Source organism: Ostrea edulis, chromosome 8, assembly GCF_947568905.1.
Source record: "Ostrea edulis chromosome 8, xbOstEdul1.1, whole genome shotgun sequence".
NCBI classification, from domain to species: Eukaryota; Metazoa; Mollusca; class Bivalvia; order Ostreida; family Ostreidae; genus Ostrea; species Ostrea edulis.
In genome coordinates this window covers 22,092,166-22,114,883 of record NC_079171.1, presented here as the reverse complement: position 1 = coordinate 22,114,883, position 22,718 = coordinate 22,092,166, and the positions used below count along the sequence as shown (strand labels likewise).

Sequence of the window (22,718 nt, the reverse complement as noted above, 5' to 3'; positions counted from 1 at the left end):
TCAAAATGATTTTTCAAATAAAAGATATTTTCAGTGAATTATTTAGGGTAAAACACAAAAGTTGATAAATTATATCTTTGTTTTATCATAAAGGATTCTCTTGAACATGTTGAATGTATTTTCAGTTTTGTTTTTCTGAAGATATACGTTTTAAGAGAGCATGGACATTCATTCTCTTTATACTCGAGACTATAATGCCAATTTCTTGTCATTCGAGATTCGAGCAACCTACAACGTTCGTCGTTGACCAGCCTCACAAGATATGTTGATAGGTGAATTTCAACATGAAAAACAATTGCCAACCAAGCATTTTTTCTTTAATCTGTTAATTACCCACCCACTCCAAACTATCCAGCGAAAAATACTTGCAAGTTAAACTCGCCATTCAGTGCAAAATATCCTATAAAGGCCGGTCTAATAAGTTGTTTACAATAACCTGAGGAAATCTGAAAGAAATGGGTTAATAATAAACGGACTTTCGATCCCGACCCAAAATGCTATGCATCGTTTCTCGCATTTACATCTATAGACATATCATTATGGTATGTAGACACATAAAGAAGATCATTTTAGATATTAATAAATATGATAATTACTAGAACATGACAGAAAAGTGTACTTGTTGAATAGTTTGTAAGTAGAAGAAAACTTAAAAACATGAAAATGTATTATTTTCCCGCCATTTTTCACAATCTTCATATATTTTTTTCCGAGTACAGTAAAAACTTTCAAAAAAAATATTGATTAACAATTATTCAATAGCATGTACTTTATCCGTCTAATTATAAAACTCTTTTGAAAGTGTTTGCTGTTTCGAGAAAAATGGTCTTAAAGTTGGAATGTTTTTCCGTTAGAAAATCCTTCCGTTAATTATAGCAATGGTTACCATGGTAACACATAACAAATGCTCACTGTGACAACAGAAATTCGTAAACAGTAGCCTTCTTCTTCATTTTACCTAAGCCATTTGAAAATGTATGATCTTTTCATGTAACAAAACCTTTAAGAATATATAGCGGTTTTATGAGTCAATTTTGGTCAAAACATGGGTATTCTATTTTTAGTAACACAGCTCTGTGAAGGTGCGTCATATGAAAAAAATATTATCACCGAATGATTTCCTATAAACAATGTTACTATATATATAAGTATCGGCTCAATCCCTGACGGTCGACTTATCACCCTCTGCCTGATTTTTACATGGAACCATACTTAAAGAAACAATGATAACTATTCCATTCATTTTAAAGAGCAATGTTGGAAATTCCATTTCTGTGTTTAACGATATCTGTGTTATAGATTATAAACTAAAATTATTTTCAGACAAATCAGATAAAATTCCGATGGTAATTTACAGACATTCTCTATGCATTTCCACCAACTCTTTTATTATTGTATATTTCTCATTTTGTAATTTCATTCAGAATGTCGGACTCGATACTACGGAAGAAATTGTAGTCAACAGTGTGGCCATTGCGGACGCAAGGAACCCTGTCATCACATCAACGGATCCTGTCCAGGGTCATGTGAACCTGGATATCGAGGACATAAATGTAACATGGGTATGTCGATGATAATACCAAAGAGAAATTCATACTTTTAAAGGTTCGGAATAGCTACATTTCACGCCTATTAATTTTAGACAGTGGCCATTTATAGCCACTGTCTTATGCTGCCGCTTCAGTGGGCGTTCCTGTATCTACCCGGGGATCCTAACGGCGAAGATTGATGTTACATTGTTAGCTGGTTAGATAAACAATTGAATTCAATATTCAACACATTTTCGTAAGTGAAACTGAATAAGTAAACAGGAATACCTAGAATAAATGAATTAGAATTGTACATAGCGGATTTTATTATTTAAAAAAAAAATAAGGATGAACTATTAAGACTTGTCTTAATGTAATCAAGAAAAGTTTCTAGACTGACGGAAATACCATTTACGTGTAAATTTGAGTACTTATTCGTATTTAGATTACGTATGGACCATAGGTAATTCTCTCAAAACAAGGGACACCGTGGACCGAAAGTCCAAGTGTAGGCCTACATCATAGTCGGCGCCTTTGAAGTTGCGGTTTCTACGTCAGCCTTTGAAAACATTCCGTGTAACACTGAGTAGAAAATTGTATTCTGTGAATATTTTTTGTGCGAAATACAATCAAAAATGTATTATCTAAACTACAGTGTATAAAGATATATTTTCCATGGGTAATTTCAAGTTGTTTGAATGAGGTGATATCGTGTTTCAACTTAATTTTGTTAATGTTCAAAATCTTTTAATTCATATTAATTTCCGCCGGTCTTCGTACGATAGTTACAAATAGTTTATTGATTTGTTTATTTAACTGAGAGTATCAATGATAGCTCAAGTCCATGTGGCATATTTTATAATACGTATTCCTTCGCCTTGTGAATTTTGGCCTTTTTAAAGACATTGTAAACATCACGGAAAGCGAATTTTAGGTGCGTGGACATTACAAACCAGAAGGGATTCAATCTGTTAACGATGTTAAGACAATTGCTTCGTGCTACTTGTAGCATAGAGTTACATGTACATGTGGTTGTCTCTAAATATATTCATAAAGAACCATAAAGATTTACTTTATTCGATTTCAACGGAAAGGAAATTCCATTCATTTATGAGAGGTGGTATACACATGATTTGTGTATACATGTAAAACTTATACGGTACCAATTTTGATGCACCAGATGCGCATTTCGACAAATAATGTCTCTTCAGTGATGCTCAACCGAAATCTTTGAAATCCGAAATAACTATGAAGTTTTAGAGCTAAATATAGCCAAAAACAACGTGCCAAAAAAGTGGAGCCAAATTCGTCTAAGGATAAGAGCTATGCATGAGGGAGATAATCCTTAATTTTGAAATGAATTTCTAAATTTTATAACAGCAATTAATTATACATCCGTATTTCCAAGCTAGTAACGAAGTACTTAGCAACTGGGCTGTAGAGACCCTCGGGGACTAACAGTCCACCAGCAGAGGCCTCGACCCAGGGGTCATAATGTAAAACGTATACGGTACCAATTTTGATGCACCAGATGCACATTTCGACAAATAATGTCTCTTCAGTGATGCTCAACCGAAATGTTTGAAATCCGAAATAACTATGAAGTTTTAGAGCTAAATATAGCCAAAAACAGCGTGCCAAAAAAGTGGAGCCAAATTCGTCCAAGGATTATAGATTAGATTATAGATTTGACGTTTATATACAGGCATTTCTTAATTTAAAGTGTGTCTTGTGTTGTACTTTTACCAGAAAAATATATTCAAAATAGTTTGGAGTTCAATTCTTGTTCACTTGGTGCATTGTGTTTATTCGTGTTGTTTTTCGCCTATTGTGAAGCGGTTCCTAACTTGTTTCCACATAAAGAGATTCTCTCGATGCTAAAAAAGTTAATTCTGTAACTATTCTTCCTGCAATAAGTATAATTTTTCCTTCTGATTTTGCAGATTCGTTTTGATTTTCATATCCTTCCTGATCGAGGCAACTCTATATATCTTATTTATCACTCCAACATTCTAATACCTTGAAAGTTGCTGATTGAAAATTCCAAGACTTAGGAAAATTATTGAATAAAGCAATATACGAAAGTACAGTGTAGTTTAAACACATGTTTAAAATCTTGATTAACCAATTTCAAGATTACATAACTGTATAATATTTAAAGAATAACAAATGATTTAGAAATGAGAGAAAATAAGATAAAAATGTAGGAAGTCAGAAACATATACTACTAAAATACAGTATACTTTGAGTCAAAACATATTGAGAACTTGAAAATTCAATTACCTTTATATTTAAGATTATTCATGTATTAGCAGTATTGGGGTTTCTCTCTACCAAGAGACTTCCGCAATGAAACGTATTGAATACATTATAACAATTTAAGAAATATTTGAACATATGAGAACTATTTACAAATGTATGAACATGAGAACTATTTCAAAGATTAGAATAGATAGAAAATATTTGAACATATGAGAACTTTTGAGAGTTTAAAAAATCTTTATTGAGATTACATGACTGAAATGTTAGATGATTGAGACGTTGATATCACATGCATATTTGAGACAATTTCAAAAAGAAAATACATGTATACAGGAATAATAACAACTCACATATTCTGGAAAAATATATTTTTTGAAATCTTGAGCATTTCATTAATGATTTAAAAGATTTTGTGATTGAGAACTGTGATACGATAATTGTTTTGTGATATGAGATTCATAAAACAAATTGGGAACTATTCAAACATATGAGGCATATTTGAGATATCTTTTGAAAACTTGGCCAATCTCTTATAATTCATTTTGAAATAAGATGGCAGAGAACAATTTGAAGATTGAAAATCCAAGACAATATCTCCAGCACTCATTTGAAATATCCTTTGAACTTCGTACATGTATATTGAAATTATCATGTCCGTCTGTCTGTAGACATGATTTTGTCCGGGCATGTTCTAACACATGGATTTTTTTTTGGAAAATTTGTACACTCATTACTCACCTACGGTGGCGTAGAAAGGCCAACTAAAAAAAAAAAATTCGTTCTGGGTTTATTCCACATTGTTCATATGTCCAGATTCGTTCGAATTAGCAATTCGTTTGGACGAATTAACAATTTGTTCGGACGAATTAGCAATTTGTTCGGACAAATAAGTTATTTGTTTGGACGAATAAGTTATTTGTTCGGACGAGTAAGTAATTCGTTCGGACAAATTAGCAATTCGTACGGACGAATTAGCTATTTGTTCGGACAAAGTAATAATTCGTTCGGACGAATTAGTAATTTGTTCGGACGAAGTAGCAATTCGTTCGAAGGATTAAGTAAATTTGTTCGGGCAAATTAGTAATTTGTTCGGACGAGTTAGCAATTTGTTCGGACGAATTTGTTATTTGCTATAAGGCAACGCCAATGCCGTAGTTAAACATCGTAAAGTGGTGGTAGGGGAGTACAAAACTTAAATTGGGCACATGTTAAAATGGGATTCAATTTCAAAATTTTCCATATAAACGTCATGAAGATGGCGACGGTAAATACGGTAAATTACATAATCATTCCCCTTCCAAACCCCTGAAATAACAAGCTAAAAATGGTGGGAATCCCTACACCTTGATCAGTCTTAAAAGTTTGAGGTAGGCCTCAAGCTCCCCTCCCCCTTCCCGGGCAAAAGTGTATTAAATGAAAATTTTCTGCACAACGGAGTATAACACATTCAATAAGGACATATTTTTTTGTGTAGGACGACAATAATGCAATTATGCGTCAATCAGAGCCTATCAAAGCTTTGTCAACGCAAGTCTGGATATCCAAATTTTATACCAATTTTATGGTATACTAGTGGAGTTTTACGAAGAGGTTGACTTTTACAATCGACGGCTGGCTTTTACAATTTAAAGGGATCGTCTCCAACTACAGAAATTGGACCGAAATCAATGCATATATATATATATATATATATATATATAATATAATATAATATAAAGCACAAACAAACAATTATAACACCCAACCTTACGTTTACCCCTAGGATCTAAACGATACATGTGATAATCAATTAATTAATATATAAAGCACTAAATAATCACAACTACGTTCTGAAAATTTTCGCCCCAGCCCGGGGTCGAACCAGCGACGTACGGCACCCACCGCCTAGCAAGATTGTCAAACCAGTGTGTAAGTCCACTCGGCCACAACGACCAATATATATATATATATATATATATATATATTGGTTCCAAAAAAACGTTTTCGTTTGGACGAATTGCTATTTACAACTTTGTTATCCGGGTGTTTGATCAATGCCCCGACCAATGGCGGAGAGTAATCGTGGTGATGGTAGTAGCATAGAATTGTCACGAATTTTTTAATTGAAAGAGGATACAGCCAAGAATATATATATATATATATATATATATATATATATATATATATATATATGAAAGAGGTTGAGGTGTGGAAGCCGCTTTAAGGTTTTCATCATATTCAGGGCAAAACCCTATATAAATTTTTGATTTACATCTTACAATCTCGCGATCTCTACTTTCGTGTTTTAAACACTTAATGTACAATACAATATTTTCTTGTGTCACGGTATACCCAGACTGTATACATTGGAGATGCATTAATTTATACCCATGAAGTTTGTCTGATGTCTCTTTTCCTTCAATGAATAAAGCCACTTCAAGCAAATCAGAATATTGCTTTCTTCTAAACAGTTGAGCGGAAGAAAGGCCTCTTGTAAGTGTTCTCTTGCTTATCACAATGTTATCAAACTCTGTCAAATAATGTAAAATTTCACCTTGATTCAATCCAAGAAAATGGTAGAACTGTGCTTTTTCCAGTAACTCCATCTTTATCTTATGTTTCTTTCATATTTTCAACACAAGAGTTCTAATTAGTATTTCGTCCGAACGAATTACTACTTCGTCCGAACAAATAACTTATTTGTCCGAACAAATTGCTACTTCATCCGAACGAATTACTAATTCGTCCGAACGACTTGCTAATTCGTCCGAACGAATTTCTATTTCATCCGATCAAATTTGTAATTCGTCCGGACGAATAATATATTTTTTTTATTTGGCCTTTCTACGCCGCCGTATTCACCATATGAAGATGTCCACCTGGTATTGTCATATTGATTGGACAATATTTCTTCAATTTACGGGCTTTTTTTTCTACTTTTGGACCTAGTTATTTTTTTAACTAAAAGGAATATATCTTAAATATTCTTCAAGAGATTAGATTTAAACTTTGTAAATACATTGTTTTTAAACTAAAGTTATCGATTTTCTGTTTTAAATTAGAATATGTAAAGTATTAGAAAGTTATGCTACTTTCAATTTTGTCTAAGAATATTATTTGAGAATGTTTCCAAAAAAAAGTATTGAAAGGTTTAAATCAGACCTTTTACTTACATTTGTTTATGAAAGTAAAATAACACTGGGGTTAAATTTTGATTTATAGTGAATGTATAAATATTTCCATTTTCAGTTCATCCATTTCCTGTTGGCGGGGGGGGGGGGGGGGGGATGACTCAATCAATTTTTAAGCCATGTGCCAAATTAAGAGAAATTATGTTAAACAATTTTAAAAGTTCTCTGTAAGTCGTATTTATTGGTATAGAGTTTATCTTGAGCATCACCGGAAATATTTTAATATTTGATTGCTTCATTATTTTTTTTAAAGCAATATTTTCAATAAAAGAAATGATAATATTCATGTACAAGATGACCATTAAATTTGACAACAATGGTTTGATCTAGGGGAAATCGGTTTTATCCATTATATAGTGTGTCCCGTGGCGGTATTAGTCCCAAAACGACATTCTAGATGTAATTAAGATGATCATGATCCTGTTTTGTTAATCTTTCAATTGCAATTAACAAACTTTATAGATCGAACATTTATCAAAATATCTTGCAAATACCTCGTTTTCTAATTTCTCATCATTTCATCAGCATGTCAGCCTCTATACTACGGTAGAAAATGTAAAGAAAGGTGTGGCCATTGCAGAAATAGGAAACCCTGTCATCACATAAACGGAACCTGTCCTGGCTCATGTGAACCTGGATATAGAGGGCAGAAGTGCAACACAGGTATGTAAAATATGGAAGAAAACAGAAAATTCAGGAAGTGTTACACTTTTCATAAATCAGTCTTGCACACTTTTATTCCAACACACGTAGGCACACTGCCTACAATGTTACTATTTCATTAGAGAAAAAAAAATATCGTAAGCGCGGAATCAATATTCATTGTTTAAAATCAAATTCTCTTTATTATTGGCCATATCCCTATCACGAACATGTGGGACCAAATTTCCCCCATAGGTAGTTACCTACTGTATGCACATATCCCATAGAATTTATGTACTTATGAAATCGTGAAATATACTTTTAACATAGAATCATTTCAAGACATGTTACGTGCTGCCATTTGAAATCTTACAACCTAATATTGACGTAAAGTTGAGGACTTCAGAATTCCATATTAGTATAGATGATTAATCTCTACTAGAATTGTTGTAACGAAAAACTTACTCCGTCTGCATCTTTTCGATCTCGATACAAACAAAATGGCATCAGAATGTTCATGATTCTATAACACATACTAATTGTTTTCAACGATGCACGGTGTTTTATCACACCTTGACATTTATCATTCTTTAGAGACACATTATATAGCATTGAATCTTGAAAAAGCGATTTTGAAAGTGGAAGTGTCTATTTGAAAACATTGTTCCAAAGTTACAGCTCTTTTTGTGTCACCATATATAATAGTGCAAATTTTGTAAATCATTTTAATCCCTCTTCCGGAATGTATATGGATGTGAGTGTTTGTATGAGTAGAGTTGATATTGTGTTATGGTACATGCAAATTGGAAAAGCAAACTCCCGACTGCAAAGCAGACAAACACCCGAATAATCATCGTAATTGTCAGTACCCTGTCCGGGTTTATAAATTAATCGTGCGCAGAACATTCTATGCAGCATCGATTCAGTTGGGTGACATCAAGAATATATGCCCATTGCATATGTATGTAACACTTTCCCAATCATCAAAAATTTGTATCCTATCTTAATATACTGGGAAATCAGATATGGCATCTAGGAGGTTTAGTAGTACTTGCAGTTTTGAAATCTTGAAAATGAATTTTCATGTCAAACTGCTTGTAAGCTCCGACTAACTTTAAAGATGAGGATATTGCATTGAGGTACCCAAAAAATCCAAAAAACAGATAAAGCCGAAAACAAAGTCTGTCTAAACTGGTGATATATGTAGAATTTCAATTTTAATCAATTCAATTACGTTTATCTAGAATATTATCTTTCTAAGAAAACGATAAATACCTGTGGGAAAATAATCTTCTCTACAAAGAAGAACACTATTTCCACACTGCACTAGCTATATAACTTATCTCAACACGTGTAGGTTATTTCTGTTTAAGTATAAAACACATCCAATCAGAGACACGAACTGATTGTTATGTGATACCCAAGTGTTCCGACTTAAACGTGGAACGAATTAATTAACTAAGGTAAAATGTTAATTAATAGTCATACCGAACTTTCTTATTTAAACACGTAGCTGCGTTTTTGAGTGTACATATGATATATACGCTAAGCGTGTAGGACGAACTTAAAATCTAAAATATTAGGATAGCGTACAAGCGTTTTTTGTTTTTTTGTTTTATGTCTCTTAGAATTTTTCATTCATACTGAGATGTAACAGCTGCTGAAGGTGAAGTGCCACAAACTTAAACCGTAACATTAAGAGTTCATTGTCGTGGTAATGCAAAACGAAACTTTGGTTTTAAGGTTCCACTTCGCATTTTAAAATTCTGAGCGCTTGGCGAATAAGTAGTCACTACCTTTCATTAAGTATTAGGTTTAATGCGGTCAAAGCACTTATCCATTAACCATAATGGATGAATATCACAACCAAATGACCAATGCATAGCGAACATGTACTTTGTATATGCAATACAGTTTCTATTTATTGACAATTGTATTTCTATCTCGATAAAACAAGAACCGAACTTCCTGATCTTGTACAGTGAAACTTTTACTTCTGTGTCTGAAAACAAGAACCCAATTTCTTTCATTCAGTATCAAGAATTTTACAGTGAAACATGATGATAGCGAACAAACGGGGGCAACGATTAACAGTTCGTTACAACACAACTTCGTTATATCCGAGTTTTGGGGATTATGTTCGTCACAATATGGTAATAAATATCACTTCGCAATAATCATGAACTACGTATCAGTGTGTTCGTTATAAGCGTGTTTAACTGTAGAAAGGCGGTGAAAGAGATGAAATAGAAGCCTGCACAACGCGCTCTCTGATGAGAGAAAGTTTGATACTATCAATCAATTAGAACTTTTACTGTTCACGTTATTATTCAAGGCGTGCAATACAAAAGAAGAACAAGTAAACTGCAATTACTGTACACCCATGATTTTATTTTAAAAACTTGATTGCTGATAATATATATGTGTGTGTGTGCGCGCGTGTGTGTGTGTATGTGATATAACATTTTAAAGGATGAATTAAGCATCATACCACCATGACATATCACAACACATGCGATTAGCTATATCATACGATTGAAAATTTAAGTATCATGCCACTCGTGTACACTAGGTCAATCTTATTCTTGAACTAAGTTTTGAATTTTCGAATTACGAAGATAACCTCCATTACAATGTAATATTTGGCGGCGGCCCCACTGAATGGACAGCTTTCTAGTTTTTCATCCAAATGACATTAAATAAACCCTTTAGGTATATGCTATCCAAGGTGTTTTTATTCATTTAGAGCTTTCTTCAATAGATTGATAAAGAAAGAAATCCGGTATGGAGAAATGTAGTTTTACAGACATACAGTCATGTGTAAAACTACAAAAAGCTGGATGTTGCATGTTTCAGTTTGCTTTATCATTCAATAAACAAGAGGGCGTCTGGTGTCTTGCAAACTTTATGATGAATTAGCAATAGTGTTTTGGCATAAAACTCCTATCATTGTAGGGTGTAAGAAAGGATTTTATGGTACTAGCTGTAGTCAAGTCTGTGGACATTGTGCAATAAACGCAACATGTGATCACGTGGATGGTTCTTGTCCTTCTGGGCATTGTGAACCTGGATGGAAGTTCAACTCTAAGAGATGTGACGAAGGTATGTTTATAATGCAAGGTGAAAACGAACAGTGATCAATCTCACAACTCATATAAGCAATACAAAATAGATACATGTGTAGTTGGGCAAACACGGACTCCTGGGCACACCAGAGGTGGGATCAGGTGCATAGGAGGAGTAACCATCCCCTGCTGACCGCTCACACCCGCCATGAGCCCTATTGACAGCCAACGAGTGCCGATATTCACCAATAAAAGTTCAATAACACTTTTATTATATAGCTAAAGTATTTAGTCGTTAAATTATATCCCTTTTCACTCAAAATACTTCAAAATAGACGAGATTTCATCAATATTGGCAGTGTGCAATATCAACAGGCATTTCTTAACTGTTCAATATTTAACCCGTCATTAATGCATGAGGCAAACTGATTTTGTGAATGGGGACATCATAATTTAAGTACATTAAAACAAATACTAGCTCTGTCAGATTCGGAGGACCGTCATCTGCCATTTTGGTTTGTTTACGTTGTGACGGTAACGTCAATATTAAACGCTCATACTCGGAATGTTTCGGGCGCATACAATTTACGCAATGCAAAGTTAGCGTTCAATAAATTCTCAGGATATTGAAAGCTAACATTTTCTAGATTTTACGCAGATTTTATAGTATACTATTTATTAGCTATATAATAATCATCCGCAGCCAAAATCAGTGCGCCAAGATTTGATATAATCTCTTGATGCTTTAAAACCATCTTTTAAAATTCTCATTTCAGAGTGTGATGACGGACGTTATGGATTCTACTGCAGGGATACATGTAGTGGTCACTGTGCTGGCGGATTACCCTGTAGGAAAATAGACGGTGTATGTACCGGGGGGTGTACGGATGGATGGACACATTCTTACTGCAATAAAGGTAAAGGTAGAACACTGAAAATTTGGGATATATATGCCCAAATAATTAATCGGAATGGATATCGATGTTTGGATATATGTCCACTTGCGAAACGGCGATAAGTTTACACCTTCAATTTTAGTTAAAATGACTATTTATCTCTTACCTCCAATATGTGGTATTTTCATTGATTTACATTGATCACATATGAAATACGCCGCCGTCAGAGGTAAACCTTTATGACAGTTAATAGACGAGTTATTTCCCATCTCAAATCCAGTTTGGTTTCATAGAGGCGGACTTCGTAATAACGCAGCTGAAAACTCCGGTCAAAGAAATTAATTTCCAAGTTCTGTTTAATCTGAAACCGGAACTCACCACAAATACCTAAGCTACACAGCTTCTCAAGTCACACGTGTGTGACGTTATATTTGGTTCAGGCTCAAAATCATGCCAGTTACATTTCTCATACATATATGCTAATTAGTGGGTAAGTTATGTATTTCCTACATTGTTTGTAGTTCATACGCAGTCAACTAATTCAATATGGAATGTTTCTGCCTTGCATATATGGGATTTACTGACCACATATTAAAGATAATATCGAGAGAGAGAGAGAGAGAGAGAGAGAGAGAGAGAGAGAGAGAGAGAGAGAGAGAGAGAGAGAATAACTACTTTAGTGCACTACATCAATGAGCTCTAACGATTGATTTTGTTATGATTGAAAATGAATACTTTCGTTTCATCCAGTAATCTTCTTTCTTTCAAAATCTTTGGTTTGAATATGTGATTTTATAAGTAGCACTGTGATAAATATTAAAATCCATTGCTTGACGTTGCACCCCAGCAAAGAATCATTGATTAATTAATACCTGACATAAAACTCTCATTATTGTAGCCTGTCAGAAAGGATACTACGGCCTTAACTGTCGTCATGTCTGTGGACATTGCAAAGGAATGGCTATATGTGATCACGTAAACGGTTCTTGTCCTCCACAAGAGTGTGAACCAGGATGGAAGAAAGCATCAGATTGGAAATGTGATCAAGGTAATTGTGAAACATTTTATTTTTTTCCCAATTTGAAGGCAATGCCATTTTCTAGTTGACAATGAAAACAAAAAAGTTTTCTTGCCTTGTCTGTACTTAGAGATAGAGAAAGAGGTTATATGCAGTTCACGTCCATCATGCATATCCAATTTACATGTATTATGCAAAAGACGTCAACATTGTGAATGGATAGCTGCGAAATTTAGGCCTATGTTAGGCACTTACGGCTTTTGAGCAGGGATGCATATTTATAGAGAAGACGTCACCATTGTCAATGAATGGCTGCAAAATCGAGGCCTATGTTTGGCGCGTATGGCTTTTTGAACAGGGAGGGATCTTTATTGTGTTACACCTGCTTTGACACAGAGCCTCTATTTTTGCGATCTCATCCGTTGGACCCCCTCACTTAGTGGCCTCTTGCGAAAAGCAAGGGGTACTGACAACCTTTCTTAACGCGGATTCAAACAGGAATATATAGTTTACATATATAACAAACAGTTCAAATGAAACCCGCAATTTAGTTATTCTTAAAATATCTTAGAACTCTCTGTGAATCAGTGACGAGTGTTAATTTCAAAAATGCAGATTTATACATTTACTATTTAATTTATTATCTAAGTACAGACGAGGGGACATTTAATTTTACAAAACAAAATATGATAGTAAATGTATCGATTTCAGTGGCGGATTTAAGAAGGGCGCCGGCAAATTTTTCAAATTTTTAGGTAAATTGGGGTCTCTTGTTTACAAAAATGTAAAGGATAAAAGAAGAAATAATTTCTTCACTTTCAGAGCAATAAATGACAAAATATTTTGATTTATTGAACAACTTTTTTTGGGAGAACTTACTTTTTCCCCCAAAATCCATAAAATTTGCGTGATCGTATTGATTTACCTCTATCAAAAATGACAGAAAATAGTAAAAATTACGACATAGGATACCCACCAGGGCTTAGCCCAGGATCGACTCTGGGCGTCAAGGTGCCCCCGCCCCTGATCCCATGCCTCATTAAGTTGCCCCCAACTGCAATTATTGGATCCGCCCCTGGATATCCACAGTGTGTACTTCGATTACCATCATTTAGTGCATAATGTTTTTATCTTTTACAAAATTGAATATGTATATATCTAAAAGAGATTTAAATATATAGCGAAACTCAACATTAGGGTTTTTTTCTATTGAGAAAAGCTTCAGCACAATAAATATACAATGTTTTTGCTAAAACATGTTATAATAACCATAAAATTTGCTAATCGGTATTGACAAGGGAGTAGATTCGAAGGCGAAGGAAAATAAAAACAAACCTCCAAATGAAAGATCTGTACATTATTATTTCAAAGAAAACTATAAAGCCGGTTTCAATAATATAATTAGATATTTCAAGTTATTCCTTAAATGCATTTGACATCAAGCACACTGATTTGACTACGGATTACGGTTTACCTGATTTAGATATAGGGTTCTCGGTGATTGTGACAGGTTGACAGGGATCCCACCACTGGTACATCCAGGGATTCCTGTTTCCCTACTCTTAATTTTGTATTCTTTGTGTGAAGAGATTGATAATAATAATAATAATGTGCGGCATTTATATAGCGCATTATATAATTTGTAATTACTCTAATTGATCAGGGTTCGTTATTTTCCCCTTTTCACGATTTGATTACACAATTTAGTAATTATACATTTTAGTGTAGTGACGTAACTTTTTCTTTGTCTGGAAAACTATCTTTGGAAGGTCATGAATTGAATGTGCAGTTCAACAATTAGTTATTGATTGTAGTGATTTTGAAACTGCATAATTTTTGGAGGATTTTATAACCTTGTTTAATTTCTAAACTCTAGAATGTCTGTGGAATTTAATGGTATCAATTTTATAACTCTATAATGTCACGGAAATGGTAATGCATTCATTTGATTGTATTAATGTTATAACTTTTGAATGTCTGTGGAATGTTTATGTATGCATTGTTTATAACTGGATCATATCGGTGATAATTTATTGTATGTAAAACTTATACGGTACCAATTTGGATGCACCAGATGCGATTTGTCTTATAACTGCATGTCACGGGTTATTGTACATAGATGCCATCACAATTGTGGACATTACCCCTGGTAAAACCCTGTGATCACGATAATGGGTCTTGTCATTCCCAATATTGTTCATCCCGAGGGAAACATGCAGATGATGGAAACTGTAAACAAGATACCCTATTAAAGATCAAATTGCCTTTATTTAGATGAAACTTTGTACGGATGTTAGACATGCTACTGATACTCCAATACGAAATCTATCAATTTAGATATAACAAACATTCTGAGAGTATTGCATGGCAATACACAGTTCCCTACCGGCTGCAAAAATTACTGCACCACAACAATATTCAAAGTTCATTATGTAGGTTATGGTAAAAGGAAAAATTGTGGAACCAGGATAGGAATGGTTAGAAGTCAACTACTATTCAGGTACAAAGACTAAACCAGGAAAAAAGATGAATTTATAATTAGGTTTAGGTATTTAACCAAGTCTATCAACTGTGAAATGTAGATGATCATGAATAACTTAGCTACATTGTTGTATTACTATGTTATAGGTTTTATTGAGTTTAGTACTCTTATCTACAGAAATGAGAAACTGGGACTTAAACTAATGATTTATGTTAAGTTCAAGGGCCATAACTAAGTGAAAAATAAATGGACCGAAACAAATCCATGCTACTTTTCGAAGTTCAAGGGCCATAACTAAATGCAAATCAACGGACTGAGACGAAATTCAAACTCAATCTGTAATATGTTATAGCAAAGCAATACACGAAATATCAAACGAACTTCTGGAAGCACATAAAAAAGTCTTGAAAACTGATAATTTATGCTATTTTCCAAGGGCTATAACTAAGTGAAACATCAACGGACTGAGACAAAATTCGAACGTGATCTGTAACTTCTGATGGCAAAAGAATGTACTAAATATTCGATAAATATCAGCAAGAACAGATAAAAAGGTGCGGAAAACTGAACTGACGGACAGACGGCCGGAGCGCAAACCGAAAGTCACCTTCGACTTCGTCAGTAGAGGACTACAAAAAGTATTATGTTGTTGATCAATTAATACATTGCGTGTACTGACTTATACAGTGATCATGACGGAGAAAGTGTAATAAAAATATCATGCAAAGCGTCATTGATAAATTAACATTTAAGATTAAACTCCTATCATTGTAGCCTGCGAGAAAGGGATGTACGGTGCCAGCTGTCTTCGTGTATGTGGACATTGTGGAGGGAACGCAACATGTGATCACGTGAATGGTTCCTGTCCTTCTGGGTATTGCGCACCAGGATGGAAGCGCACATCTGATGGAAAATGCGACCAAGGTATCATTATATAATTTAGATGCAGAATATATGGAAATGAGGGCATTCTGCATATGGTCAGATTCTAAATCGAGGCAGGCTACTGACAAATTGATATTCAAGGGTTTGAACAGTTTTCTTTGAAATCACCATTTCACAAATTCTATGGTCCTGATAACTAGCTAATTTACCAATATAACCTGTCATTAAGTTAAATGCTGTGTGATGTATTTTACCGATTGAGACCGTTCTTTGCACACTGATTTCGGCTACATATTACTCCGTTTAATCGATCAATATATTTGATTCGATATGCAAGGGATTGTTCTGCGTATAATCATTTTCTAAAGCGAGACAGGCTACTGACCAGCAAGTTGATGCTGCAGGGGTTTCAACAGTTTTATTTAAAGTCAGCGTTTTGCTAATTATATGGTCGTATTAACAATCTAGTTTACCAACCTATCATCGGGTAAAATGCTGTCTGACTTGTTTCATACCGATTGTTAGACCGTTCTTGACACACTAATTTTATTACAGATAACTTTGCTTATAGGGTACATGGCGGGTGTGACCGGTCGACAGGGAATGTTAACTCCCCTTAGGAACCTGATCCCACCTCTGGTATATCCAGGGGTCCGTGTTTGCCCAACTCTCTATTCTGTATTGCTTATAGGAGTTATGAGATTGATCATTGTTCGTTATCATCTTCACCTTTTATATAGGGCTCTCAGCGAGTGTGACAGGTCAACAGGTATGCTTACAACTGAGGATGGCGTTTTATATAGAATATATACCAGATCCCTTCTCTGATATATCCAGAAACCGCATTTCCCTAATTTTAATTTTGTTTTCTTTAAAGGGGCTATGCGATTGATACTGTTTGTTAACTTCACCTTTTCATGAAATAATTATACATTTTTATTGTAGCAAAGTAACTTTCTCTTCGTCCAGAATACTATTTTCGAAAGGACTTAAATTGAGTGTGTATTTGAGATGGTTGGTGAGTTGTATATAGCTTAACGTCGCGCTCTCGAGTTTTTCTTTGATATGGAAAAGTCACCACTGTCGGCGAATAACTGCAAAACTATGTTCGATGCTTATGACATGTGAACAGGGAAGAATTTTTATCGTGTCACACCTGCTGTTGATACCTGCTGTGACACGGGACCTAGGTTTTTGCGGTATCATCCGAAGGACCACCGCATTAAATCGGCTCTGATGACAAGCAAGGGGTACTAATACCTATTCCATAATCCCACGGGATCTCACATTTCAGCCATTAGTCATTAATTGTTTTTATCTTAAAACTGCAAAATTTCTGGACGATTTTATCGCCTTGTCATTTTTAACCTGTAGCATGTCTGCACAATTTTATTTTATCAGTTGTATAGGACTGCAGAGTAACAATACCATTCTGTTGTATTTTTCTTATAACTGCCTGTCACGGGGTACACATATAATGTATATTCATGACATCAATTGTGGCCCTAGCTGCGGAAATTACACTGGAAAATGACCATACTATCACATGAATGGTTATTTTCGTTCCCAGTATTTGCGAGTCCGATTCGGTGATCACGTTTCTGCAATCATACATTTCAGTTACCTTTCTTTCTTCGCTATAAATTGAACTTTGCTTTCAGAGTGCGATGACGGGACTTTTGGATACAACTGTATGGTGACTTGCAGTGGTCATTGTGCTGATGGATTACCGTGTAGTAAAACAGACGGCTTATGTCCCAGAGGTTGTATGAATGGATGGACAAATTCGTATTGCAACGAAAGTAGGTCATTCTGAAGTAGCAACTCAAGTAGATTTAATACACTTTTCCTGTAATTTCTTTTCTCAGTTGAAATGCTCCTTTTATCAAGGCTTTATTAGCAACAATTAAACCTGAAATACTTCACAGTATTGTATTATCGATATTAGCACAGTAAAACAATACTGACTTTCAACTTGGCATAAAAGCAAAACAGTGTTTTCCCAAATAATGTTCACGGTAATACTGTTTTGGTAAACGCAACTACATTTACATGCGCGGAGTTTTTTTTTAATCTTTTCAAACTAAATGTTAGAGCCACCCCTCTCCTCGTTTAAAAGTCAAGCTAATGATGATAATTTGATATCAATTATATGGTGAGATAAGTTCATATACAGGAGTGCATTTTCTTTGGCATAATATTTTTTTATCATATTTTTCATTACCGGATATCTCAAGAAATATGGCTCACCGCGGGTGTGACCGGTCGACAAGGGGTGATTACTCTTCCTAGGCACCCGATCCCACCTCTGGTATATCCAGGTGTCCGTGTTTGCCCAATGCTCTATTTTGTATTGTTTATAGGAGTTATGAGATTAATCAATCTTTGATATCTTCACCTTTGATGTGAGTGGATGTCATCATATGCGGATAAATCCAGACGCTGCATTTTCTGTTGTACAAAACAACGGCTTCCATTAGGTTAGCCAAATCACCATTTGTACCATACCATCAAATAAAGAACATCGAGGTTAAGTAGATCGTCTTACTCCGGTTATGATCGATATAACCCTTCATTATACATATCACTGTTCGTTATCTTCACCTTGCATTCAAAATATTTTCCAATCGATATGGTAGCGAGTGATTCAGTGTAAAACTAAAGTGAATTAATCCACCGAACTTTATAATCACAGAGTAAACCCTCGAAAAATGTATAATCTCAGAGTAAATCCAGGTAAGTGTATAATTTCTGAGTAAATCCAGGTGAGTGTATGATCTCAGAGCTAATCCAGCTAAGTGTGTAATATCAGAGTAAATCCAGGTAAGTGTATAATCTCAGAGTAAATCCAGGAAAGTGTATAATCTCAGAGTAAATCCAGGTAAGTGTATAATCTCAGAGTAAATCCAGGTGAGTGTATAATCTCAGAGTAAATCCCAGTAAGTATATAATATCAGAGCTAATCCAGGTAAGTGTGTAATATCAGAGCAAATCCAGGTAAGTGTATAATCTCAGAAGAAATTCAGGTAATTGTAAAATCTCAGAGTAAATCAAGGTAAGTGAATAATCTCTAAGTAAATCCAGGTAAGTGTATAATCTCAAAGTTAATCCAGGTAAGTGTATTATATCAGAGGAAATCCAGGTAAGTATGTAATCTCAGAGTAAATCCAGGTAAGTGTATAATCTCAGAGTAAATCCAGGTAAGTGTATAATCTCAGAGTAAATCCAGGTGAGTGTATAATCTCAGAGTAAATCCAAGTAAGTATATAATATCAGAGCTAATCCAGGTAAGTGTGTAATATCAGAGCAAATCCAGGTAAGTGTATAATCTCAGAAGAAATTCAGGTAATTGTAAAATCTCAGAGTAAATCAAGGTAAGTGAATAATCTCTAAGTAAATCCAGGTAAGTGTATAATCTCAAAGTTAATCCAGGTAAGTGTATTATATCAGAGGAAATCCAGGTAAGTATGTAATCTCAGAGTAAATCCAGGTAAGTGTATAATCTCAGAGTAAATCCAGGTAAGTGTATAATCTCAAAGTAAATCCAGGTAAGTGAATATTCTTAGAGAAAATTCAGGTAAGTGTATAATCTCAGAGTAAATCTAGGTAAGTGTATAATATCAGAGTAAATCCAGTTAAGTATATAATCTCAGAGTAAATCCAGGTAAGTGAATAATCTCAGAATAAACCCTCGAAAGTGTATAATCTCAGAATATATCCAGGTAAGTGTATAATCTCAGAGTAAATCCAGGTAACTGAGGTAAGTGTATAATCTCCGAGTAAATCCAGGTAAGTGTATAATCTCCGAGTAAATCCAGGTAAGTGTATAATCTCAGAGTTAATCCAAGTAAGTGAATAATCTCAGAGTAAATCCAGCTAAGTGTATAATTTCAGAGTAAATCCAGGTAAGTGTATAATCTCAGAGTTAATCCTAGTAAGTGAATAATCTCAGAGTAAATCCAGCTAAGTGTATAATCTCAGAGTAAATCCAACTAAGTGTATAATCTCAGAGTAAATCCAGGTAAGTGTATAATATCAGAGTAAATCCACAGAAGTATAGAATCTTAGGTTGCGAAATAAAAAATGGATTGCCTTTAGAATTATGGGACTTTTTTCCACATGTGTGTAGCTATAATTTTCTCTGTCCTTTCTTAAGAGCTTTCTATAAATATACGAGTAAGAAATAAACTATCTCTCTATTCCCTCATTAGAGCTCAATCAAAGGAATACAGTATCTAGTTAATTGTATGTTTTTGTGATGCAATTTGTTTATAAACAATGGAAGCATGAGATGTTTTCGTATTAATCTGATTAGCTGTGCGTTATTTTAGAGAATCTGTATTCTAATCTGATTGTTTTTGGATATGACAATTCGAATTGTTTATATAATAACGATTCGCATTCATGAAATAAACCAATATCTTCCTAATTTCATAAACATACATTTTAGAATGCAGTCATGGATCTTACGGGAAAGCTTGCATGGAGAGGTGTGGTTATTGTGCAGACAACGAACCGTGTAATCACATAAACGGAACCTGTCCTGGTTCGTGTGAACCGGGATATCAGGGGAAGAAGTGTGACACAGGTTGGTGCCATATTTTCGAAGAAAGCATGATAAAAATAGTTGGCATATCCCTGTTTAAAGAATTATTACGCATGATTTTTGTTTTAGTAAAATTGACATCATGACATAATATAAACCTTCTGTAAATAAAAGAAACTTCAGCTTTCATTGTAATAATGATGCCATGCATGAAGTATAAGATGAATCTTGATTAGGCGAAAAATGTAAAATACGTAGAATATAAGATATGTAAAATGTAACAAATATTGAATTTTAAAAATACACATAATGAGTTCACATGTTAGAAATAAAAAACACATTGTCGTAAGGAAATGTCTACTTCTACACGTGTAAAAGACAGAACGATAGACTAAAGTTTTGTTTATTTCTTTGTTTAACACCCCTTCGATAATTTTTCACTCATATTGAGACCTCACCAACAGTAGGTGAAGTACCAGAAATTTAAACCTATGCTTAGCGCTCAGGTTCATAGCAGGTTCTCTAACATAACAATGGCTGCCACAACACGAAACCTTCGTTTCAAGGTCACATCCGAAAACATATGACTCTCTCTTCTAAATGCCGAGCGTTTGGTCAAGGAGCAATCACTACCTTCGTCGTAGTGTTAGTGCGATCATTACGCGAGCGGGGATCGAACTCATGATCCACAGTACACGAAATAACCAGGTCATACTGTAGATATAAGTGGAATAGAGAGACTGACGGACCAGTCGATATCTAGTAGTTTATACTTATATGAAAAGCCAACATACAGTCTAACGGACAGTTCTTGTAACATAATGTTCTAGAATTGAAAGATTATGAAAAGTATCATTAATCAAAACTGCCAACCATGATACTATCTGTTTTCAAAATGATGCAATATTTCTCTTTCAGAGGGAGGCCCAAGAACCTCTGGATTCATGTGTAAATCGCTCTGTGCTAATGTGTGCAACGCGGTGTGCAAGAAGCAAATCGGGAACTAAGAGAAGATACATATATACTTGTATAGTATATGGAGTTTTGTAACTATATTTCTAGTATATTGATATATTTAGATTATTACATTACATGGAATAGGTGGAGACTTTTATACTATCCTATATATGTCTTTATATTCGTTATATCGGTATTATTCAAAGTTTCGCCATCAAATGCATATCCTATAGGAATTATTTCATGTACATTAAATGAATATTGATGAGATTGATAGTTTCGTTGCAAGACATCATTACCCACGTAAATGTTTCCCAATGTACAAATAGTATTTGACTAATTGTATTCCTCTTTTAAATGACATGTAATTATTTCCCTTAGCAATAACTAATTTATCAGCAGTATTGATGTCAACATTACATGTGGTTCAAATGCTGCCTGACGCGTTTCATACCGATTGTTAGGCCATTCTTGACACACTGATCTTCACTACGGATAACTCCGTTTACCTGATCAGGATATAGGGTTCACAGCGGGATGTAACCGGTCGACAGGGGGTGTTTATTCCTCCTAGACACCTGATCCCACCTCTGGTGTGTCAAGGGGTCCGTGTTTGTCCAACTCTCTATTTTGTATTGCTTATAGGAGTTATGAGATATATTATTTGTTCGTTACCTTCACCTTTCATTAGTGGAATACAGATTGTTAAACAAATAACAACAGTTGAACATCAGCAGGACCAAGGTAATGCAGGTTAGCAATGTGTCCCCTTGTCTGTAACACACTGATATATCTCTTGTTTAGTATTTATAACTTGTATTTGCGTCTTTTAGTGGTTTTTACTCAGAGAAAATACATTTGCCATATTTTTCTTTGTTTAACCTGGCCGATGTAGCACTCTTTATTAGTCAATTTACTTACTAAGTCTTTAATTAATTTAGTGCCTTGTTTTTCTTATGCTTTACATGTATGTCTACTTTTGATGATCTACCGTTATTTGTGTCATATGTTTTACTTTTTTATGCTGCATCTTGCTTTTGTGTGTGTTGTTTTTCTTTTGTTTGTATACCTGTATGGTATATCATATATGGTTTTTAATATATATATTTTTTCTTTACATTTTGTATAAACTAAAACTCCTTAGAGTTTATGCTGTACTGTTGTAAATGATGGACATTTAATAAATATTATGTACTAAGCAGCTATAAAAAAAACCAACTGTATTTTACTTCCTAATCAGAAGCGGGGTTAGTGTATCATACATAT

The 22,718-nt window shown here is 34.4% G+C and overlaps 1 protein-coding gene across 3 annotated transcripts in view; it reads left to right on the top strand.

The window, feature by feature from the left end:
* LOC125661169 (multiple epidermal growth factor-like domains protein 10) overlaps positions 1–22,664 on the top strand; it is a 51,233-nt gene extending 28,569 nt beyond the window's left edge. For 2 of the 3 annotated variants that reach the window (XM_056147167.1, XM_056147169.1), the window contains 9 exons: positions 1,425–1,562; positions 7,487–7,624; positions 10,559–10,705; positions 11,445–11,585; positions 12,463–12,612; positions 15,839–15,988; positions 17,611–17,751; positions 20,400–20,537; positions 21,414–22,664. In XM_056147167.1, the coding sequence (XP_056003142.1) occupies positions 1,425–1,562; positions 7,487–7,624; positions 10,559–10,705; positions 11,445–11,585; positions 12,463–12,612; positions 15,839–15,988; positions 17,611–17,751; positions 20,400–20,537; positions 21,414–21,502 (1,232 nt within the window). In that variant the 3' untranslated portion in view covers positions 21,503–22,664. The remainder of the gene's footprint in view (positions 1–1,424; positions 1,563–7,486; positions 7,625–10,558; positions 10,706–11,444; positions 11,586–12,462; positions 12,613–15,838; positions 15,989–17,610; positions 17,752–20,399; positions 20,538–21,413) is intronic. The other variant, XM_056147168.1, reaches the window with a different exon arrangement.
* The last annotated feature ends 54 nt before the right edge of the window (positions 22,665–22,718 follow it).